The following is a 22,922-nucleotide window of genomic DNA, read 5'->3' as shown; positions in this document are numbered from 1 at the left end:
GTGTAAAATGGTCTCGGTGTCCTTAAAAGTTAACATAGATCGAATTTTAGCTATATTTCTAAGTTGATAAAAACATGATTGAACAAGCTTTGTGGTGTGCTGCTCGAAATTTAAATTACTATCAAACCAAACACCAAGGTTCTTTGCCACAGGCTTAATGTGATTTACTAGGGAACTAGCAGATGGCAGTATTTGATTTGCCATCTGCTGAGACCCGATGACCAGGATGGGTCTGACGGGCAAGTATATTTGTGTGTCATCAGCATAAATATGAAAAGAAATGCCATGTTTATGGATAATATGTCCAAGGGGAAGCAGATACAAGGAAAACAAAATGGGTCCTAAGACCGACCCCTGAGGCACACCATATTTAACTGGACAGAATGAGGAGACATAGTTGTTTACAGACACGCAAAACTTCCTATTTGACAGGTAGGATGAAAACCATTCTAGGGCAGTACCAGAGATCCCCACCCAGTGCCTCAGTCTAACATGATGATGGTCCTCATGACTTTCTAACACGGTTCCACCAACCTCCAAGTGTGAGCTTGGCCGTGTATCTGCGATCCTCAACCGCAATGGTGTAGTCTGAAACATCGTCGGGCTGGCAGTTGTTGATGGTGAGCGTCATGTCCTTCCCGTCTTTGTTAATCTGCACCTTATCAGAAGGAACGAGCTCGTTGTCTCCTTTGAACCACTTCCAGTTGGGAGTGTCCTTGAACAGCTCGCATTTGAACGTGGCCTTGGCCTTGGGTTTCACGTGCTGGTCTCTCAGAGGCTTCACCAGCCAGTCTTTGATGATTTCTGAGGAAATTAAAACAGTGTCAGCTCTGAGGTCTGAATGAGTCTGATGTGAAAGACTCCATCTGAAAAAGGCTAAAGGTAACAGTTTGTTCCAAGTCGGAGAAACAAGTCAAAGCAGCTGAGGACGGAGCTAACAACTCCAACATGGCTGTGCTCAACTGTTAAATTACCATTTTTCATCCTAGCTCAAGCTAATAGAAAGGTTTTAACTCACTGCAACCATCTCAACTCAAATCTTTTACTTTGTCAGCCTGCACATCAAAGACTGCAGATCAAAACTAGCTGTTAGCTTTAAGTATAGTGTACAGTAGAAAAGTCAGATTGAACTGCAGTACAATAGCAAAATTACAAATTAAACATGATGTGAGAGATTTAGTTTATCTTAAAGCTACAAACCGAAAATAGTAATACAACGCTTTCCCCCTGAAATTTGTTAGCTAGTTAGCAATCTAACATGCTAGCTGCTCTGGTCCTGATGTTATCATGGTAGCAAAAATCAAGGCCTCGTCAGAAAATAACAAGGAAATAAAAAGAAATGCTAACAGGTCAACCAGCTTTGGTGGCTCTGCAAGGATAAAAATGCTTTAAGACAAAACGTTGGGTTGAGCTTCTTGAATATCTTCTGCTTTCCTAAAGTCTTTTTCCTCAGCTTGCTGGCAGGTAAAAGCATGATTTATGACTTCTGAGGAAATTATTGACTCGACTGCTTCTTCTGTTACTTTTCTAAATCTGGAAACCTTTGTTATCAAAATGTTTTAGATAGATAGATATTTATTAGTCTTTCATAAATTCATAGTGTGTCATACAGCAAACATCAGCCCAACAACAACAACAGGCCGACAACTGCGTTACCAACACAAACATCTCCCGAGTGCTGTACAAGTAAGGTGCAGCTCCCCGACACCCCGAGATTCAGCTCTGTTTTATTGTCTCATTGTTTGTTAGGAAATCCAATACTAGTAGGCACAAATGACCTGCGGGCCCGGCTGGTTGGGAGGGATGGCGCCCTGTACCGTCTGCCTGATGGTAACAGCTCATACTCCCAAACAGGGGATGTGGTACATCTCTAATAATCACCTGCCCCTTCCTCACCAGTCGGGACTCGCAGGTCGTCGTCGTGCTAGTTTGCTGTTCTCTGGCAATCTTACGCAGTTTATTTTATTATTCACTGACAATGTGAAATACCAGGCAATGGAACAAAAAGTCAGTATGCTTTCCACAAGGGAGCGATAGAAGAGGACCAATATACCTCTGCCCACAATAAACAGTCTTAGTTTACACATAAAATATAGACGCTGCAACCCTTTCTTATAAATAACATCTGTATTAAAACTCCACGACACTTTAGCATCAATTTATAATCATCTACCATTTCAATTCTCTCTCCATCCAGAGGGAGTGGTTGGTGGGTGTCTGAAGCCAAAAATGATTTCTTTCATTTTCTTGGTGTTCAACAGAAGAAAACTTGCCCTACACCAACCCACAAACTGCTCAACCCACTCCCAGCAGCTGGTCTCCTCGTCTTCTTTAATCAAACAAATGATTGCTGTATCGTCAGCAAATTTTATAGTAACATGGCTCAGCTGTGTTTTACAGAAGGTTTTTGGTAAACTTGGATTGGATTCAAATTGTGTTGTTAACGTTATGGTTATGTATTTTGTTCCATCCTGGGTGTCTCATCTCATCATTGTTTTGGTTTTTATCTGGAAGGTGTTTCAGCCTGAATGTTCAGTGCCTAGAGGCTAACTATCAGTGGAGTTGGTTCATCTCTACTACCTGCTGCTGACTGCTTACCGATCACTTTGACCTGGGTCATCGTCTTGACGTCCTCCTGTCCGTCTACCTCACACGTGTAGCTGCCGCCGTCATCGTCTGTGGAGTTCTGGATGGTCACAGCGTGCTGCATACCAATGATATTAATGGCCACTTTTCCAGCCTGTTTCTTCAGGATGGCGCCGTTACGCTTCCAGATCACATCTCTCTCTTTGTTCAGCTCACAGGTCAGGTACATAGGCTGACCCTTTATACAAGTTGTCTCTGGTTCCAGTTCTTTCAGCCATTTTACAGGTAGCTCTGCACGAAGAGATGGTCGTTTAAAGAACAGTATTTTTAATACAATAAAGGCTGGGATCCAAACAATTTCTTCCAATTATTTATGCCAGTACCATACCTGAGTTTGAGTATTTTGTGATGCCTACAAAATGCCTAGTTGACAAAATAAGTCAAACTTCTCTCGGAAGTAAATAAAAAAACAGTAGTTTACATTTACTCATTTTACGTATTTGGCAGACATTTTATCCAAAGCGACGTACATTTGAGGAACAGCGTACAAGCGTCAACACAGTAAGACATCTACAAGTGACAACAGATATTAGTAAGAGCAGCAATAAATACTAATAAGAGCAGTTAGTGTGTAAGGCATCGATGGGGTAAATACCTAGGGGAAGAAGTAAGAGTTAACGAATAGTGCAACCAATGCAAGAGAACTGTAAGAAGAGCACAGGAAGCGCATGTCAGAGGTTTACCTTCAACAATGAGCTTGGCTGTGCATGTTATTTCCTTTCCAGCGTTCTTGGCCACACAGGTGTATTCTCCAGTGTCGGACAGCTGGACATCAATAATGTTCAGCTTGCGATCTTTGCCATCAGCAGTGAACTTGTGCTTGGGGCCCTCGCGCAGGTTACTGCCATCCTTCATCCATGACGTGATGGCAGTGGAAGGAGAGACCTCACACTCAAACACAGCAGACGAGCCGATAGACTCGGCTTCCTGCAACACGATGTCCTGAATCTTCTTGATGAACTTTAGGGGGACGGCTTTGAGCTTGAATCCCCCGAAGGGTTCTTCTGGTGGTGACGGGCCTTTCCCGCCTGGCCTCAGGCCCCGGCCCCTGCCACCGTCACCAGGAGATGGGGTTTGTCTCGCTGCAACACCACATACAAAAATTCATGTAGTTAGTTTCAGATATAATATGATCAGACAGTGGACAGTGTTTTTTTAAGACCTTCTCGTGAATTAGACGTCAGTCAGTCGACATAAACAGTTACATAAAATTATGTTAATACTGAGAATCATGCAGTCTCTGGTTATGAGCTTCCAGCGGGATTCTTTAAAGAACCACAAAATACAAGAAAACATAGACAACAAACCAGATACAACACGCAAAGAGTAAAAGAAAGATATGGCGATCTCCAGCACCTGTGATGCTAATTAGCCGAACACAGCAGACAGACTACCCACCTGTGGTTTTACACACAGATAAAACGTGTGACTGCAGAACATCCTAAACATAAGAGTAAAGATCTTCTGTTCTCTTTAGCCTTTATTGTGTCTGTTTTAACTCACCGTTGTGAGTCAGCATCATTCAGATTTTACACAACATTAAACACAAGCAGTCGTGTGAGAGACCACGGAAATTTGGATTAAAAGCCTAATAACTAACAAGATAGAACTCTTTAGGTACCTGGCAGATTTTGATACTCTTTGTGCTTTATACACATTTCAGTTGGTATCAAAAAGCCACACATTCGATACCCGGCCGTGTCGTGTTGATTGTCACAAAACTTTGGGGCCATGATTAAAGACGAAAACATTTGTTAGATTTTGTTGGAAAGACAAGACAAAAAAAACCAACTTAGACTTCCACAAACTGCTAGTGATTATCTAGAGCAAAGAGCAAAACTGTTAACTGTTAATTTTTTTTTTAAACCACAGCTTTAATTTAATTTCATTCATACCCCCAAATCCTCTGCCTCTGCCTTTTGGTGGCTCCTCTGTTGGTTTTCCATCTGGACAAGAAACAATAAGATGCGTTTTAAGTGTCTCTGTCAGAACTCACTGCTGAAGATGAAAGATTTGAGCAACACTAACAGGAAACATGCTAAATCAAACACATATTCTTGTCCAAATGAGAACATTGAAGGGACATCACGAAGATGAATGATGTGATGAAGAGGATGAAGATTGCTCTTTGACAAATGGATGAATAACGGCACAAAATGACCAAAGGGACAAACACACACGGAAGACAATGCAGGAAGGTTGTTGTGAATGACACGAACACTGATGAAGACGAACACTCGTGATTGATGTGGATGACAGACATGTAATGGAGAGCAAGAGGACATCGCCATGGGTGAATGAATGAAAACATGAGCTGTAGATGATCAAATGGTTCGAGTGATTAAAAAAGGATGTGATGAGGATTAGACGAGTCATCTGAGATGGATGAGCGGGCTCCAGAATCATCTGATGTCGGCCTTCGTCTCACCTCGTTTGCCACCAGGGAAGCCTGGAGTCTCCAGCGCCCCCTCCACCCCTTCACCTTCCCAGTCCTCTGAAGGAACCAGTTCCCAGCCCCAGGCCTCCTCCTCTTCCTCGCCTTCCGTTTCTTCTGCCTCCGCTTCGAACACTTCCTCCTCTGGCTGGGTGGGTACCTTCTTCATCTGCACGGCTCCAGGAGAAACCTCCTTCACCAGGGGGACCCGCCCTTTGCTGGGCTTGTCTGGTTTTGAAGGCTCCTCTGGGGAAGGCTTCTTCGGGACCTTTTTGAGTGTTACAGCTTCAGCAGAGTCTTTTGGTGAAATAGTTTTGGGAATTCGTTTGATTTTTTCAGCACTTGGCTTCTTCTCAGCCGGGACACGTGCCACTTCTTCAGGTTTTGGCGATGGCGTCTTTTTAAGCTCGACCTTCTTTAGTTGCTCAATAGGTTTGAGAGGCTTTTCTTCTTCTACCTTGTCTTTACCAACTCTTGGCGAAGGAGTCTTTTTGAGTTCGATAGCTTTCTTTAAGATATCTGTTTGTTTTTGTGGGATTTCGCTCTCTGATTCTTTCTGTGTGATTGCTTCCTTCTTTCCTGGTGGACTGGGCTTCTTGGGTTGAACAGCTGGCTCCTCTTTCTCCTGAGCTTTCTCCTCCTCTTTTTTCGGCGTCACAGTCTTTTCAGCTGTCCTAAGCTGCTGTTCCTTCGGCTCTATAGGAGTTTCGTCCCTTGGAGTTCGACTGGGTACCTTTGTGTCCAGCGGCATCTTTTTTTCTACCTCGGAGGCTTCATCTGGTTTTTCGTCAGGCTTGGCAGCTTTGGTGAAAGGCTTCAACACGACCTGTCCTTTCTCTTCATCTGTTGTGGAAATCCTTTTAGGTTTTACGCGGAGCTTGTCGGTAGCTGTAGGTTCCTCATCTTTGGGTACTTGATCAACCTTTTTCCTCTGCGGAATCTCCTTCTGGTCGTGACTGACATCAGGAGTTACCTCTGGACTCGTCACGGAAGCATTTTCGTCTTCCCTGTGTTTTATAGCAGCGGACGGTTGATCTCTCTGCAGTGTCTCACCTCTCTTGAATGGAGTGTGTTCTGTATCAGTCTTTGCTTCACCTTCTTTCTCAGCTTTTGGTGGTTCAGCTGCCTCGGGTTTCTTCGGTTTTTCAAATGGTTTCAGTGTCACTACTTCTTGCTCTTTATCTTTCTTTGGCAATTTCTTTATTTTCTTTTTGGTTAAATCTGGCTCAGGCTCTTCCTCTTTCTGCACTTTAGGGCTTCTTGTCCATCTTGATTTCTGATCTTCTGCCTCTAGTTTTTCAGGTTCCTCCATATACCCCAGTTCAGATGCCTCTTCAGCTGCAGTGAAGACTCGTTCACTTCTCCCAAGTGTTATTACCTCTTGATCTTCTCTTACACGAAGCTTCTGAACTGTCAGTTCTGTATCATAATGTCTTGTCACTTCAACTTTATGAGTTATGACTTCCTTCTCAGGCTCTTTGGGCTTAGTTGGCACCTTTTTCAGTTTGATCTTTTGTGGCTCTTCTTCCGGTTTCCCTGATTTTTCAAAAGGTTTTAGTTTGATGGATTCCTTCTGCTCATCTGCCTTTGGCAGTTTAGTTATTTTCTTCTTATCTACATTTGCCACATCGGGTTCTTCCTCTTTCTGTGGTTTTGGGGTTCTTGTCCATCCTTCTTTCTCAGTTTTCTGTACAACTTCAACCATTTCAGCTTCCTCAAAATAGCCAAACTGAACCGCCTCTTCCTCTGCAGTGAAGACTCGTTCAGTTCTTCCGAGTGTTATTATGTCTCGATCTTCTCTGTCGTGAAGTCCATGAACTGTTAGCTCTGGATCGTGATGCCTCGTCACTTCTGCTTTATGAGTTACGACTTGTTTCTCAGGCTCTGGCGGTTTCACTGGAACTTTCTTCAGCTTAACAACCTCTGGTTCTGGTTCCGTCTCTTTGGCTTTTCTGGTGAACTTACTCTTCAGCTTAGGCGATTCAGGTGTTTTTGCTTCCTGAACAGGAATCTTACCCTTTTGCTTAAGAGGTGGCACTGTGGTTGAGGCAGCAAATACACTTTTTATAACATTCACATACAGACATAAAGGAAACTCAACGTAATGCATGACATTTTTACAACTCACACACCACTGAAGAAGTTTGAGAGAATCTAACATAGCAATATGTATTACATTTTACTGCCCTTTTTAAAATAAAGATTTGGTATACCTTTAGTTGGTCCAGGCGCTGAAACTGGTTCCTTGTCTGCAAGAATTTAAATAAGATCAACATATAAGTGTATGCAATACAAACAGTGTTAGGAAAAAAACTAAATCAAAGACAAAGAAGGTTAATACATTTTTGAGACAGACAGATACTTGAGTTAAGAAAGTGTGCCATGCATTTAAAAGTGATGTTTTGTCATTGTAGTGTACAAAGTTACATTAAAGTAACTCCAGATGCACCAAGTGATGTTAAGATAAGGATATCTGGCCTCAACAGATACTGTTAATACGAAAGCCTTGAATTGGATCAGAGAACCAACAGATTTAGACAGAGTTAGACAGTGAATGCATTTCTTAAATCAAAGCTCAGATTGCTTTGCATGAAGACATAATAACTATTTTAAAGACTGGGGACAAACAGAAGAGAACAACATAAATGACAGTTACAGAAGAGATGTTACCTTCTGGCGGAGATATTTCCTCTGATACAGGAGAGGGTTCAGCCTTTACGGCTGGTGGAGAGGGTTTCTTCTCCACCGGTGCAACTTGAGCTACAAGAATGCCAACTTGATTAAATCACTGGCAAAGATCTGGTAAACAAGCAACAACTGACAAACCAGCCACAATTAAAGAACTCCAACCAACAGATATCTTTTTGGCAGGAAAAACGGAAATGAACAACATGTCAGAGACTACCTGCAGAAGGAAGAACTTTTTCTGCTGGAGGCTTTGGTTTTGGTGCAGATGGTTTCTTCTCCTCTGGAGGAGACACTTAGGAGTAAAAGATACCAAAGATCACGACCAAGAGAACAAAATATTTGACAGTGACAAGACACATAGGAAAGATTCAAGATGTTTTTGAATGAAGACAAGAGCAGATAAATAAAACACAACACAAAAACAGCACCAGACAACATCTTACATAAACACAGTAACACAAACAGAGGAAAGTGTTTTAAAGTGAAAGATCTACCTGCAGCAGGAGCGACTGTGGCTGCAGCAGCAGCAGGAGCAGCAGGCTTTGGTGCAGATGGTTTCTTCTCCTCTGGAGGAGACACTTTGGGAATACAAGATGCCAAGATCACGACCAAGACAACAACATGGTCAATTAAGACAGACAGTTGCATCGAAACAATGCAAGATAAGACTGGGGACACAGGAGAAAGCAAGTCAAATGACAAGTGAGGAGAAAGATTACCGTGAGGACACATTTTGGTCAGCAAAGAAAACATAACAGGAAACAGACAGACGTATAGTTTACAACAACAAACAAAACCAATTTAAGAAACTACCTGCAGGAGGAGCAACCTTCTCTGCAGGAGCAGGAGGAACAGGTGAAGGCTTTGGGGCTGGTGCAGATGGTTTCTTCGGCTCTGGAGGAGATACTTTGGGAATACAAGATTCCAAGATCATAACCAAGAAAACAATAAGCTTGGTGAAAACATAACGAGTAACACGAAAAGTTTGAAACCTGAAGAAAAGCGAGATTATAAGAACACCACAAACAATGGACAAAAAGAAACAGAACATGGCTGATTCTTGACGAGCCAGCAAAGATAAGGAAACTACAAACTGAAGAGACTACCTGCAGAGGGAGCAACTTTGGCTGAAGAAGGAGGAGGAGGAGGAGGTGAAGGCTTTGCTGCTGGTGCAGATGGTTTCTTCTCCTCTGGAGGAGACACTTTAGGAATACAAGATGCCAAGATCACGACCAAGACAACAACATGGTCAATCACTACTTTTTAACGGCAAAAGATGATCTGGACATGAATTATTACGAACAGCACGGACAAGTAGAGGAAGTGACAGGATTGGAGATGTGAAAGAATGTCAACTGATGAAGGAAAAACCAAAACTCAACAATGAATGACCAAGAAAGGTTCTTTAGTACACGGTTTGCCTTGTACAGTAGTCACATATAAAAACACGGTACAAAGACAATGGATTAACACAGCTTACTGTACGATGTGAGGATTAGTGTGAACTGTACCATTTTTCTTGTTACTCAAGACAATTTTGGAAGACGTGCGAGTAAAGAGTAAATGTGACATGTTAATATCTCTTTAAAGAGGTGTTGATCTTATGGCGATCACGGGCCTGTGCGGCTCAAACAAAAAAGAATACCTTTCTCAAGAGTTTCTTGTTCAATCTCCTGTGTTCCCTTCTTCGTTTTCTTGTTGACTTCTCTTGTTGGTGGAGGTTTAGTCGCCGTGGATCTTGGTTCTTCAGAAGAACATACCTCGGGTGTGAGTATTTTTTGTGCCAGAGCAGCAGGTTTCTTGGAAGGGAGAGTTTCTTCTTCAGGGGGATGAGCTTTCTGCCGTGGAACTTGAGACCTTTTAGTTGGCGCAACTTTGTCTTTAGAGATAGGTTTCTTAGGTAGAGTCACTTCTTCTGGCTGAAAGTCTTCTTTAGGAGCAGCAACTGCTTTAGAAAGTGCAGGAGAGGTCTTCTTTGCAGGAAGAACAGTTTCTGTTGATGGAGAAAATTTTTCCTCAAGTGAGACTATTTTCTCAGGTGAAGGAATTCGAGCTGGAACTGGATGTGAAACGTCCCTACTTGCTGGGATAGATGTTGCTGGGACAAGTTCTTCTTCAAACGACACTTCTTCTGACACAGGTACAGTGTCTTCGAGATCCATTTTTCCTGCTACTTTGGGAATTTTTATTTCATTTCCTTTTTTGGCAGGGACGGCTGTCATAGGATGAGAGGGGGTGGTTTTGGGAAGAATTTGGGTTAAGTCTTGTTCAAGTGGAGGCGGAACCGTTTTTCTAAGATGCATGGATGTTTCAGATAGAACTTCTTCCTCTTCAGAGTCAACTTGCTTCAAAAGAGTGACTTTTTTGGGTACTCTTGGCTTCTTTGGTAGTGGGATTACTTTAGACATATCAGAGAATTTAGTTGTAACAAGATCCTCCATTGTTGAGACAGTTTCTTCTTCAATTTCCTCATGATGTACTGACGGAAATGATTCCGGAAATTCTTTCTGCTCGGGATAAGCTGAGGCAATGTCAGCATCCTTGAGCTTCTTTTCTTGAGGAGTTTTCTTGTAAGCCAGAACCTCTTTTTTGGATGTCAATCCAGAAACTTCTTTCTTAATAGGACGAGTTACTTCAGGTGAAGGTGCGACATCTCTTTTTAATGAATAGCCAGCTTCCTTTACAAGTGGAGAGACAGACCTCAGAGACATTTCTTCTCTCTGGTCCAATGCTTTGTCTTCTGAAACAAAGTCTTCTTCATCACGAGATTCAGTTTCCTCCAGATTTTCAGTCTCATATTCTGTGTATGCTGGCTCAACTTCCTCTACTGACTCAGTATCTTCAACCTGCCGGTCTCCACTGCACCATGTGGAAACTTCACCCTGTTCCTTTGCAAGAACCCTCTGTTGCTTTATCTCCCTTTTCAAAGTGATTTCTTCTTTCGCAATTGACGCCACTCTCCTTTCATATATCTTGACTTTCTCTTGCCTGTATTCAGCTTTTGCCAGAGAAATCCTTTCTCCACCATCCCTCTTCACACAAGACTCCCTGCTGTCTTCAAAAACTACTGTTGTGTGCTTAAGATCAGCCTCCAGGGGAACTGGGGTAATTTCAAAGATGTCACCCAAGATTGAAGATTTGCACCATGGAGCGGTGGCCAAGAGGAAAACAACACAAGACAAAAACCATCAAAACACAGATTTCAGTGGGGTATATATCCTACTGTAAACCCTACGTGTAATGAATCTACACCTCCCTGCTGTGGAGATTCTTTAGACTTTTGCTGGACTGATACTTTTCCAGAAAGAATATCATCTGGTTTCAGGAACAGATAAATAAAACTAGTCAAACTGATGGACATTTGCGGACTTTCCAAAAGTACCTGAGAAACAAGTTTAAGCAAATGTTAGATGGGAATACACACTTTGCTTTACCTAGTGGTGTTGTTTCCTGTGATATCTCCCTCTGTTTTACTGTTTTGATCAGTGATATGATGTAGCAAACAGTCAACACACATGACACCACAGACATCAGGACAAAACCTTAAACAATGTTGATAAAGGCACCTCAGAATAAAATATGCAAATAGCGAGTTAAAAGATCAAGATGAGTAAAGATCAGTTAGTAAGAAGTTCAAACTGGTCATACTTGCAGATATATCTACCTTGTTGCTGAGGAATTTGTTTTGGGGTTTCCAAGTCTTGTGGTGGTGCTGGTGCTTGGTGGCGCAGCACTGGTTCCTCTCTTACAAATTTTGGAGGCTCTGGACTTTTTTCCAGCTCTACTGGTGCTTCTGTAACCATTTTGTTTACAGCCGGAACCTTCGCTGGTTCTTCTGGAACCTTCTTTGGTGCTTCAGAAACCCTTTTTGGTTCTCCTAGTACTTTCTTGGGTTCTTCTTGAAACTTCTTTGGTTCTTCTAGTACTTTCTTAGGTTCTTCTGGAACCTTCTTTGATGCTTCAGAAACCCTTTTTGGTTCTCCTAGTACTTTCTTGGGTTCTTCTTTAACCTTCTTTGGTGCTCCAGGAACCTTTTTTGGTTCTTCTAGTACTTTCTTAGGTTCTTCTGGAACCTTCTTTGGTGCTTCAGAAACCCTTTTTGGTGTTTCTGGAACCTTCTTTGGTGTTTCAGGAACCCTTTTTGGTTCTTCTAGTACTTTCTTGGGTTCTTCTGGAACCTTCTTTGGTGCTCCAGGAACCTTTTTTGGTTCTTCTAGTAGTTTCTTAGGTTCTTCTGGAACCTTCTTTGGTGCTTCAGGAACCTTTTTTGGTTCTTCTACTACTTTCTTGGGTACTTCCGGAACCTTCTTTGGTGCTTCAGGAACCTTTTTTGGTTCATCTAGTACTTTCTTGGGTACTTCTGGAACCTTCTTTGGTGCTTCAGGAACCTTCTGCTTTTCTTCTAATACTTTTTTGGGTTCTTCTGGAACCTTCTTTGGTACTTCAGGAACCTTTTTTGGTTCTTCTAGTACTTTCTTGGGTTCTTCTGGAACCTTCTTTTGTGCTTCAGGAACCTTCTGCTTTTCTTCTAATACTTTTTTGGGTTCTTCTGGAACCTTCTTTGGTGCTTCAGGAACCTTTTTTGGTTCTTCTAGTACTTTCTTGGGTTCTTCTGGAACCTTCTTTGGTGCTTCAGGAACCTTCTGTGTTTTTTCTGGTTTTGTTTCAGCGATATACATCGGTGCTTCTGTCTCAGGTCTACCAGCCAGCAGATGTGGTTTTCTTGGAGGTTCAGATGTCTTTGGTTCTGAGACAACTTTGAAGAACATTAATTTATAAGATGATTATCTTGTTAACCATATTTTGAAAAAAAGTAAAAGTCACACTCTAACGAGTGCTCAAAGATATTCATAGAAGGCTTTTTGGAAAGATTACTTTCCATATGATACTTTCAACAGCATTTCAAGACCCATAAATTGATCATACTAAACAAACTTGAAACTGAGGAACAATACAAACACAAAACAGAACAGTACAACAAAGCAACCCATTAAGAGCGTATTTGCAGTACCTTTAGTTGCAACTGTAACCCGTGGTGCAGATGGTGGAACTACAGGTTCCTCTGGTCTGTGTATGTCTTGTACTTAAGAGAATATTATGGATTGTTTAATCTACAGGTAATGACTGAAATGGACTGGAACAACTTAATTCAAAGTCTAAAAGAAGATATCAAAGGTCAACGATCAATACCTTTAGCTGGAAGACGATCCGGTGTGGAGGGAGTAACCTTGGCTGAAGTTGGCTGAACTACGGGTTCTTCAGACTTTGGTATCTCTGGTGCTTTAAAGAACATTTTATATAATTTTCAGTAACCTACTTGTAACCATGAAGGCTTCATCATCACAGTCCACTCTAAAGAGTGCTTAGCACAAAGATAAGTACAAAACACATAATTTGAAAACATAAAAGACAGACCGGTTGTGACAACACATATCAAAGAGTTCAAAGATGGGAAAAGACACTGTCTTCCAGGTACCTTTTAAACTATCTTCAACCTTTGGTGGCGTAATCTTGGCAGCAGCAGTTGGCTGAACTATGGCTTCCTCTGGTTTGGCTACAGCTGGCACTTTGGAGAACATTGAAAGGTTTTCCAGTTTTATTATACATTTATCATAAGGTTATTCAAGGAACAAGGTGTGAGCCTCATTATTAATATACTACAGCCATGACGTTCATTTCTAGAGTTAGTTTGTAGAGGGATTATATAGAAAACTGAAAAACCCAAATGCTTTCAAATCCAGACACATTAGACAAAGTTCATCATCTTAAAAGATCCAGCTGAAGAGGTTAGCAGAGAAGAACATCTCATAATAGTCAAGATTTACACAAATGTGTTAGAGTGATACACTTAGATCACAGCAACATGAATCAAAACAACAAGAAAGACAGACTGTATAACACAAAGTCTTTCCAGTTGATCAGTAGTAATGCAAAGCGTTACTACTTTACCTCTCTGTTCAGGGGCTTCTGGTGTTTTCTTGGTAGGTTCGACTTTAGGTGCTTCAGGTTCAGGCTTAACTTTGGGCACTTTAGGCTCATGCGCAGCTGGTTTCTGAGGTGCCACTTTAGGCTCAGAAGGAACTGGTTTTGGCTCCGGTTGATAAGGTTCAGGAGTGATCTTTCTGGGAACGGTCACTTCTTGCTCAGGTTCTGGTTTGGTGTTTAATGAAGATTTGTCAAGGTTAACAAAGAAATATTACTGTGAGCCAACACAGAGCACACACAGCTTTAAGAGTTTAAGGGTAAAAGAAGGAAAAGATAACACACAAAACATTGTCAGACGGACTGACAGATAACCAAACAACTGACAGACAGCCAAGAACACAATGCTCCTTACGCATTGTAAGAACACTGAATTTAGCTTCAGAGTCACTTTAGACAGCATTAAGTTATGCAGACAGCACTCAAGAAAAAAGATGAAGTTCATCCTAAGAGTAAAATCCCAAGTGCAAAATGTCATAACCTTTCAAATTTCATGCTAAAAGTTGTGAATTTGCAGTTTACCAGTTTACCATCTTAAATGTCGTATCAAAATAGTGCAAATGTAATGTGTATTTTCAAAAATAATTATTTATATATTAATATATGTAACATTTATAAATACTGCTGTTAGAAATATGGAATGTGTAAAAAAGTAAAGAAATTTAATTTAGAACATACGGTAATATGTAAATATTGTAAAATAAGTCTGTAAAAAATGTAAAGATTTTATTTCACAAATTTTGACAAATATCTATTTACATTACTTTTTTAAATAAATTCTAAAGACTTTCATGTATTGTGATGCAAAGTAAGCACGTGCACAAATACAGGTCATAAAAATATTCTGTGTGCTAAAAGTTAATTTGATGTGTTTGCAATTTTTGACACAATTTAACTTACTCTTTTTAAGTAAGTTTTATATAAGAATTAAGAATGTGAGCCAAGACAGACTCAGTAACCAAATAATAAACATTACCTGCTGGGGCCGGAGGTTCCTCTCGCCGAGCCGGAGCAGTGACAGTAACTTCAGGCTGTGGCTTCTTTGCTTCAGGTACTTTAAAATATTATCATTGATTTCAGTTTTCTCACCACGATAAATACTCAACATCAAGATTCTTTTATTATTAGGAATTTAAGAGAAGCAGAAATAAATGAAGAAAGGAACACACAATCAGACTGAACACGAAAGATGCATAAAGAGATCAAACTAAAGAGAGTACATACATACAGAGAGTGGTAAAAATAAGAGGAGGTATTTGCAGATACCTTTGACTGGAACTGGAGGCGGAGCTTCCTCCTCTCGTCTCCTGTAAACCTCAGGAACTTGAAAGATCAAGAAAGTAAACATTAAAACTACGACGGCGGAGCTCTACTCTCTACTGTACAGAAAGCTCTAGTGAGGTTGAATAAGAGCGTCAGAGAGGTGAGTCGGGGTGAAGAAGACTCAAATAAGAGGATTAAACATGACAGCAGACGACAGACGAGACCAAAAGATGATTTACAGCAAAAACAGTTCAGGTGCTCAAACACTGAGTTACAGCTGCGAGGAAAGAAAAGCTTCTAAAAGCAGCAGGTTCTGGCGTTTGAAGCGTTTAGGCTAGCAGAGAGGCGCTTCTAACCAGCGGCTTCGTTATGTTACAGCCCACAAGCTCTGTGGAACAGCCAGCTTGCCTTTCTAAAAAGCAATTATACCTTCAGGGATTTCTTCTCTTATCTCGACCCGAGTCCTCGCAATTTTTTCTTCAACAGGTTTTTTCTCTTCTGTTGAGGAAGAAAAGTGAACTTAGAAATAGAAACCTGACTTTGACACGTTAGGACTGTCACAGGTCTTTAATCATCTGAGGTTATTCAGGAGGAAATGAAGTGGTGATGAAGTGAAGGTAAAAACACAACACGTTAAAGATGACACAGACAGACAGGGATGACGGGTTTTATATTGATGATGGAGTTATTGTTAACACCTGTGACAGAGGAGAACCGAACGGATCCCGTCTCTTTGCTGATTATTTAATAATCAAATGTTAGAAAAATATGTGGTCACTACAAAGTTTAGGTTTGTGCAGAAGAAGAGTACATGAAACAACCATAAGAGTTCTGGGATTAATCTCATCTGACACAAAATTAAATTAAATTAATTTTAGATTTAATCTCAAAATCTTTATGTCAAATTGTAGATTTTAATTTAATTAATTTAATCTGAGAATTTTGAATAAATTTTAACTCTAGGAATTATGAGAATGGCGCCCGAAACCTCGTACATATAAGAGTCAAACTCGGACTAATCTCAGACCTAGAGTTAAAAAATGGGATTTAAAGGAAATCTCTATCTTCATAATTCATTTCTTTCATTTTAATTTTAAAGTCAGAATTGTAGAGGTTTTAACTACTGACTTATTCTGATTTTGAAATTAGATCTATGAATTTTATCTCAGAATTCTCAGACTAATCCTTTAATCTCAACATATTTAACTTTCATTTAATTATGCAATTTCACATTCTGACCTTGATCTCATAATTTTGAGATTAATCTCAGACTTTAACTTGATTGTTTTTTCATGAGGCCGTAATCCTCTTCTGTGCATTTGTTTTCTTTTAGTGATATTTGAAAAAACATTTCAGAAAGTGAATGAATTGTTACTAAAGTTAAATTACTGAGTTGTTATTAGAGACGGCTTCACACATCAATGTGGGATTTCAGTTATTAGGACGGACGAGGATTGAATAAATATCCATCAAAATAATCACACAGTTATTCAAGATGAGATTCAAGGGATGATGATGATGATGGTTGTGGTGATGATGAAGGTTACATTTTAGGATGGTTGTGTTTGAATGCAGAAACTCACATTTCTTCACTCAGTCACCCGAAATAAGAATTAACAGTGTTGGAAGTTAGTGCTAATTTAATAGCTGTGCATTCGTTGAGTACCTGTTCTTTCTTCGTAGTGATAAAATTCGGAGGAATCTTTTGATAGAAAAAGACATTAATGAGTGAAACAGGCTGAGTGAGGTCGGTGTTAAAGAGTTAAAGGTAAGTCTGATGGTCGAATCTGATCTCACCTCTAAGAACCATCGAAGCTGTCTCTGAAACATGAATGGATGTGTCTGGGACGTCTAAAGGTTTAGCCACAAACACAACTATTACTACAACGTTGAAATTAATAGAAATATTTTTTTAAAATGTGTAGGGACAGTAAAACTTCACATTTCTTCCATTTCACAATGAAAATGTACTAATGTTCACCGATCTGCCGATCTGAGATATTCGTAATGTTTTTCTTGTACTGTGATGTAACAACAGTGAGTCGCAGGATACGCTCTCATTGTGACTTTAATTCAAATTTTTACTGGGTTAGACCTGAAGACATGTTCAGTTTTACTGTCAAGAATTTACGTTTTAAAATACTCACCCTGAGGAACCCTTCCTAACCCAATTTCTGTGAAAGGACAAGGTACAGCATGTTATTATAGCTGCTCACTGAGTTCAACTTTGGTAACTTCAGTGAAACGTACAGACCTTTGCCTGAAAGGTAAAGCTCAGCTGTGCTCCGAGCTTCTCCCTTCGGCTCCAGACGAGCAATCACAGAGTAAACGCCTGACGGAGGGGAGACATTATTAATGCTGATTATATTACTTAATGTTGGTCAGATAAAGTTCATTTTTGAAGACGCAGAAAGTGGCACAACAAAATCTATCTGCGCATCTTTGTAGTTGGTGAACGGCTGCAGCTGGCGAGCTAACCGCTAACAGGCTAGCCAGCCAGGTACATGCTATCACTATTCTGGCACAACAGCTCTTTATTCTGTACTGGACCGTTTACTCCTCCTGACATTTTGTTCCAACCTGTTCTCATTCTCAAGTCGTCACATATTGACATGTGGTTAAGACCCGTTGGCGTCAGTTTGAAGCGCACTAGGAGATGCTCAGTAGCGTTGTATTTAAACGCTAAAGGTAGGTGTAGAATATTTAACAGAAATGTCAGAGAAAGGAGGCAGTTGGGGTGGGCCAGAAACAGGTTCAAGCGGCTGGTTTTGTTTCTGGTTTGAACCCAGACGTCTTGTTTATCACAGCCATGTGTAACGTCAACTACTGACGTAACTACGCTCGCCGTAGCCTGGTTTATGCGCTCCAAACCAGCTGATTGACACGCACATATTTCGCATTTTCTTTTTTGCGACATTTCAAAAGTCCACTTAAAATTCACATGACAATTACATGGAAACATAGCTACTGTTATTTCAAGCACACCCATGATTTTTCCCAAACCTAACCAAGTGGTTTTGGTGCCTGAAACTAAGCAAATGTGAAGTTTAACAACTATAACCACTAGTCTAACCACACGTAGCATATTTACTCTCGCTAACTTGACCACGGAGCCCTACACGTCCAAAATGGACGCTAAAGGGTACTCAGAGAAAGCGACGCCAAGAGGTCCTGACCAAGAGTCCATATATGATGAGTTGGGATGAGAATGTGTTGTTTGTCCTCTGAAGGGAAAAACTTTGTTAGCTTGGTAGCTAACAGGATGCTATGTGTCCACAGTGCATAAAATTTTTATCAGCATGATGTCCTCGTGTCTCCTGTGAGTAAACCAGCTTCAATACAACTGGAAAGTAACACAAGCTAATGAGCTACGATAGCTTCCTTCATGTTGGTCAGGACGGCTTGTTGTTGGTCAATGGGGTGAATTCATGTGTTCACTAAAGAAGAACTTGATACAGAAGATTTGAGTGGATTTTCTTCACCCCTGCGACTGAAGTGATTTGAGTTTAGATGCTGGTGTGAACGTCCCTCTACCCAGTTCCATTTAATATGTCCTCATTTAAGGCTGAGAATAGTATTCGGATTAACAAGTTCACTCTTTAGTTTTTTATTGTCGTTCTACATATTTGCAAATTACTAAATGTATTTTCAAATTGTTTTTTGGGGGCTAAAACAATAGCTACTGGTTATATTTTACTGTTCCTGTCTACTACATCCTACCCACCATTAACACACATCGGCTTTGGCCCATACCAGCTAAATACTAAAACTGCACGGTTCAATCAAATCATTAACATTTATTTGTCAGTCCTAATATAAGATAAGAAAGCAGACTGATATCATTTCATTCTCTATCCAATCTAATTTAAAACACTGAGCTTTGGAGGGAAAACGTTTCTCTGGCTTGGTTAGAAATGTCCTTCCAGACTGAAATATGCAGTTTAAATTCAGTTTTAACAAACCTTCATCCTTTGGTGTAACGTTGCGGATGGTCATAAAGTGTCGTCGGCCGTCGGTCCTGAAGTTATATTTTGGGCACTCTTTAAGCTCCCATGAGTCTTTGTACCACGTGACGGTGGCGTTGTCGAAGGACAACTCGCACTCGAAGGTGGCACAGTTGTGTTCACTGACCTCGATGCTTCTGATGCATTTAGTGAACTGAATTTGGTCAGCTAAAACCAGACAATCAGATGTTAGTTATAACATCGACTATTATGTTCCGGTAGTATTTGATGTTATTACTTATGTGTTAATACTCCTGATTGAGTCTTTGTAGTTTTGACTTAACGTTAAGTTCAACATGAAGAAACAACAAAAAACAGGAAACAGAAATCCACAAAACACAAAAATAAAGTCATCAGATGTGAACCAGCGGGTTCAAAGAGGTCAGTCTGAGTTTTGTTAGACTGGAGTCTTACTGCTTACCTGTCTTATAACCAGCTTCTGATGATAGGATAAAGGAGTAGGACATGAGCACAGACAGGTGTCCATCAGACAGGACAGGAAGTTCAAACACTTAGACTCTTACCTGAGACGGTGAGCTTGGCGTTGGAGATGTGAGGACCACACACCACGCGGTAGTTGCCCTCATCTTTGGCCATGCACTTCTTGATCTTCAGACAATGGCGGTCTCCCACGCTGCTGATCTCGTACTTGTCGCTGTTGTCCAGTTTCTGGGTGCCTTTGTACCAGGTGAGACTGATCTCCGGGTAGTTGATCCGGATCTTGCACTGGAAGGTCGCGCTCTGGTTCTCAGTTGCCGTCTGGTCTCTGATGTCCTCCATCACGGAGACGGGCTGAGGATTGAAAATCAGTTTTAATAATCAACGTAACCTCTGATTGGTCTGTCTTTGAAGACTCATGTTGTGCAGAATTATTATAATTCAGGTTATTTTCAGATTTTAGTGGAGATCACAGTTACCACAGATAAAAACAGCAGCTTGAATTCTAGAGAAATCTGAAGTCTAAATGATGAACAAACAAACGTAGAATAGCTTTAATGTATGTTGAGGTTTAGGAGGTGAGGGGAGGTTTCTGGATTTATATACATTTATATAAATCTGACAAAAAACACATTAAATCACGTTACTGTGCTTTTTCTAAAAACATAATAATAATTTTATAATCATAATATAATTATCAGCTGCCCTCCTCAGATGTTTAAGCGAGGAACTAAAACTGAAACTGTAAAACTGGGGGGCCAAAGGCAGGACTGTGGAGGTGATGCTGCTGTATTTCACATTTGTAACAAAATTGTACAAAATGTCCCCTTGATGAGCTGATTCTGTTCAATACCTACTGCTGATGTTCTGATCTGCAGAATCTGGATTTTGTTCAATCCAGAAGTTTTTTGATGGATTGGCTGTAAATCTTTCCAGAAGATTGGAGGCTTATAAAAGCTCATCGAGTGTAGAATTCAATTTGGCTCCACAAACTCGTGGTTGTGGTGTACGGTTACCTCTGTGCCGACGCGTCCCTCCAGCTGCTGGATGAGTCGGGCCATGTCCTCCTCTTCAACCCGGCCGCCACGCTCCACCTCCTGCAGCGGGAAAGTAAAGTAAACGAGGGCAACAGCATCTTTATCTGCTATCCTTCATCTCTTTCTACACCACTGAAATGAAATGCGACCAAAACATGCTCGTCCACGTTCTCATACATCTCAGGTCTCTTCACAACCTGTAACCTAAAGGAACAGTTCGACACTTATTCGCTTTCCAGTGGAGAGTTGGAGGTTCAGATTGACCCCACTTTCTTGTCTGTGTGGTAAATAAGACGCTACAGAGAGAAGCCTGTGAGCTTAGCTCAGCATGAAGACTGGAAACAAGGGAACAGCTAGCCTGGCTTTGGCCAAAGGTAGCTAAATCTAACCTTTGTAGTTTGTGTTTCGTAGCTGTATCCTCAAAGCATAACTTCAACCCTAACATGAAAACCATCATCAGGATCAGCTACACATCTGCCATTTTCCCTCTCTCACCACTTTTCCAGTTTCCATCTCCTTCTCCTTCTTCAGGAACTCGATGGCCTGCAAGATGGCTCGGTAGTCGTGGATGCCGTGCTCCCGCAGGATCCTCTCATAGTCCTTGGGGTCGTGACCTCTGAGCAACTCTATAATATCGATGTCTCCTTCTTTCTTGGGACTCTTCTGCTTCGATGGAGTCCTGACAAATATCAAACACACAATCAGAGAAGGTTCCTTTTTCAGTTGCCCTGAAAAAACGACTTTGACAAATAAAGAAATCAGCCAGACAGAAAGAAAAAGGTTCAGGACAATCAACATATCTTACTTCTTCAGCCTTGTCCTCACGTCTCCAATTCCTTCCGCTTCTTCCTTTTTGGTGACCTCCATCTCTGCGCTGCACTCGATCTCTCCGTGTTTGTTGGTGGCAACACATCTGTAGAGACCAGAGTCCGACTTGGTCACCTCTCTGATCTCCATTTTGGCATCCTCGCCCTTGTGCTCGATGGAAATACGACCACCAGGGACGATCTGCCTCCATTTGCCCTTCATCCACTTCACGCTGGGGATCGGGTCACCTCCGATCTTGGCAATGAAGGTTGCGGTGCCCTCTGCAAAGAAAAACAAAGCGAACATTCAGGGTATGTAGTTTTGCGGTGATCTTATAAATGCTGAACTTTGCTGACCCTTTAGTTCAGACCCTGAATTGTTTCCTTTGTTGTTTTGTTTATGGGACTTGGAGTAATAAATAATTCTTCCAACTTGTGTCTTTGATATAGACACGTCATACCACATCTACACGTGGTGCATACACAATATGCATGTATGTATATATATATATATATACATATAAATAAAATAAGCCAAATGTAGTTAAATTTGGGGAGGTTTCCTGATGTTATCATAAGTCTTGTCCAGTCAAAAATTTGAGAGCTTTCTGCAGCCATTCTGCAAGAACAAGTGTTACTAGAGACTGGTCATGATTTTGAGTTAATGTTAATGACATTGGCCTCAGGTCCAGATGTCTACTAGTGGTCTACTTACTTTCAGTGACAGAAACGTTTTTGGGTTCCTCGATGAAGAAAAGGTTGTCGAGCCTTTTGACCGGGGCAGCTGCAGCTGGGGCGGCCGCTTCCGTGGGGGCGGCCTTAGCTCCTTTGTCTGAAAAGAGATTGTGAAGGTGAGTGCAGTGTTGCCCAATCAGAGCCTCAAACCTGCTCTATGGTCATTAAAGTAATCACATTTTTTATATGGGCTTTGTTTAATTATACCAAAACATCATGGTTAAGCACGACACATTATTTACTTCAAGTCTTTTAGAATGTAACGTTACACCAAATTAAAAAACGCCTAACTTGTTCAGACAGCTGCCAAAAAAATTAAATAAAAAGGGGAAAAATATTTAATATTTAATCCCAGTTGTAATAAAATGAAAATAACATTTGAATTTGTCTGTCACATCAGTCATTGCTTCTCCAGCCAATTAAACTCAGTGAACATGAGAGGACAGATAGTAACACCATCACACAGGCTGGTCAGCGAGATGTGAAAATGTAGTTACCAAACATTCCTACCTTTCACAGTGACCCTGGACTTGCAGAAGTCGCTGCCGGTAGCATTACTGGCCTTGCAGAGGTAATCTCCCATGTCGGTTTTTGAGACTGAGCTGATCTCCAGACAGGCCGTCCCGCCAACAAATGTGATTCTGGTGTTTCCGCTGGACTTCAGCTCCCTCCTGTCCTTCATCCACTGGATGGTCAGCGGAGGAGAGCCGTGAACGTGGCATTTGAGACTCAGCTTTTCCCCCTCGTTCACCGTCACCGGCTCCAGAGGGACGTCAAATTTCGGAGCCTGGTCAGTTTCTGATTGATGGGGAAAAAGCAGGACAACTACAGATACTAGTAACATTATGGGCAGGATATCAGAGCCTCTTCAACAGGCTCTGGCAGAAAC

The 22,922-nt window shown here is 41.1% G+C and overlaps 1 protein-coding gene across 1 annotated transcript in view; it reads right to left on the bottom strand.

Moving 5' to 3' along the window:
* ttn.1 (titin, tandem duplicate 1) overlaps positions 1-22,922 on the bottom strand; it is a 188,819-nt gene that overhangs the window by 112,287 nt on the left and 53,610 nt on the right. Inside the window, 25 exon segments of the mRNA XM_046054416.1 lie at positions 535-804; positions 2,599-2,877; positions 3,330-3,728; positions 4,542-4,592; positions 5,075-5,599; positions 5,714-5,873; positions 6,003-7,117; positions 7,294-7,329; positions 7,751-7,840; positions 7,986-8,060; positions 8,263-8,346; positions 8,582-8,674; positions 8,875-8,970; positions 9,414-9,761; positions 11,433-12,515; positions 13,718-13,918; positions 15,443-15,511; positions 17,268-17,345; positions 18,976-19,185; positions 19,542-19,809; positions 20,472-20,552; positions 20,988-21,171; positions 21,298-21,580; positions 22,014-22,130; positions 22,544-22,831. Coding sequence (XP_045910372.1) covers positions 535-804; positions 2,599-2,877; positions 3,330-3,728; positions 4,542-4,592; positions 5,075-5,599; positions 5,714-5,873; positions 6,003-7,117; positions 7,294-7,329; positions 7,751-7,840; positions 7,986-8,060; positions 8,263-8,346; positions 8,582-8,674; positions 8,875-8,970; positions 9,414-9,761; positions 11,433-12,515; positions 13,718-13,918; positions 15,443-15,511; positions 17,268-17,345; positions 18,976-19,185; positions 19,542-19,809; positions 20,472-20,552; positions 20,988-21,171; positions 21,298-21,580; positions 22,014-22,130; positions 22,544-22,831 — 6,483 coding nt within the window.

Source organism: Micropterus dolomieu, linkage group LG07 (genome assembly GCF_021292245.1).
Source record: "Micropterus dolomieu isolate WLL.071019.BEF.003 ecotype Adirondacks linkage group LG07, ASM2129224v1, whole genome shotgun sequence".
NCBI classification, from domain to species: domain Eukaryota; kingdom Metazoa; phylum Chordata; class Actinopteri; order Centrarchiformes; family Centrarchidae; genus Micropterus; species Micropterus dolomieu.
This window is presented reverse-complemented; position numbering and strand designations above follow the sequence as displayed.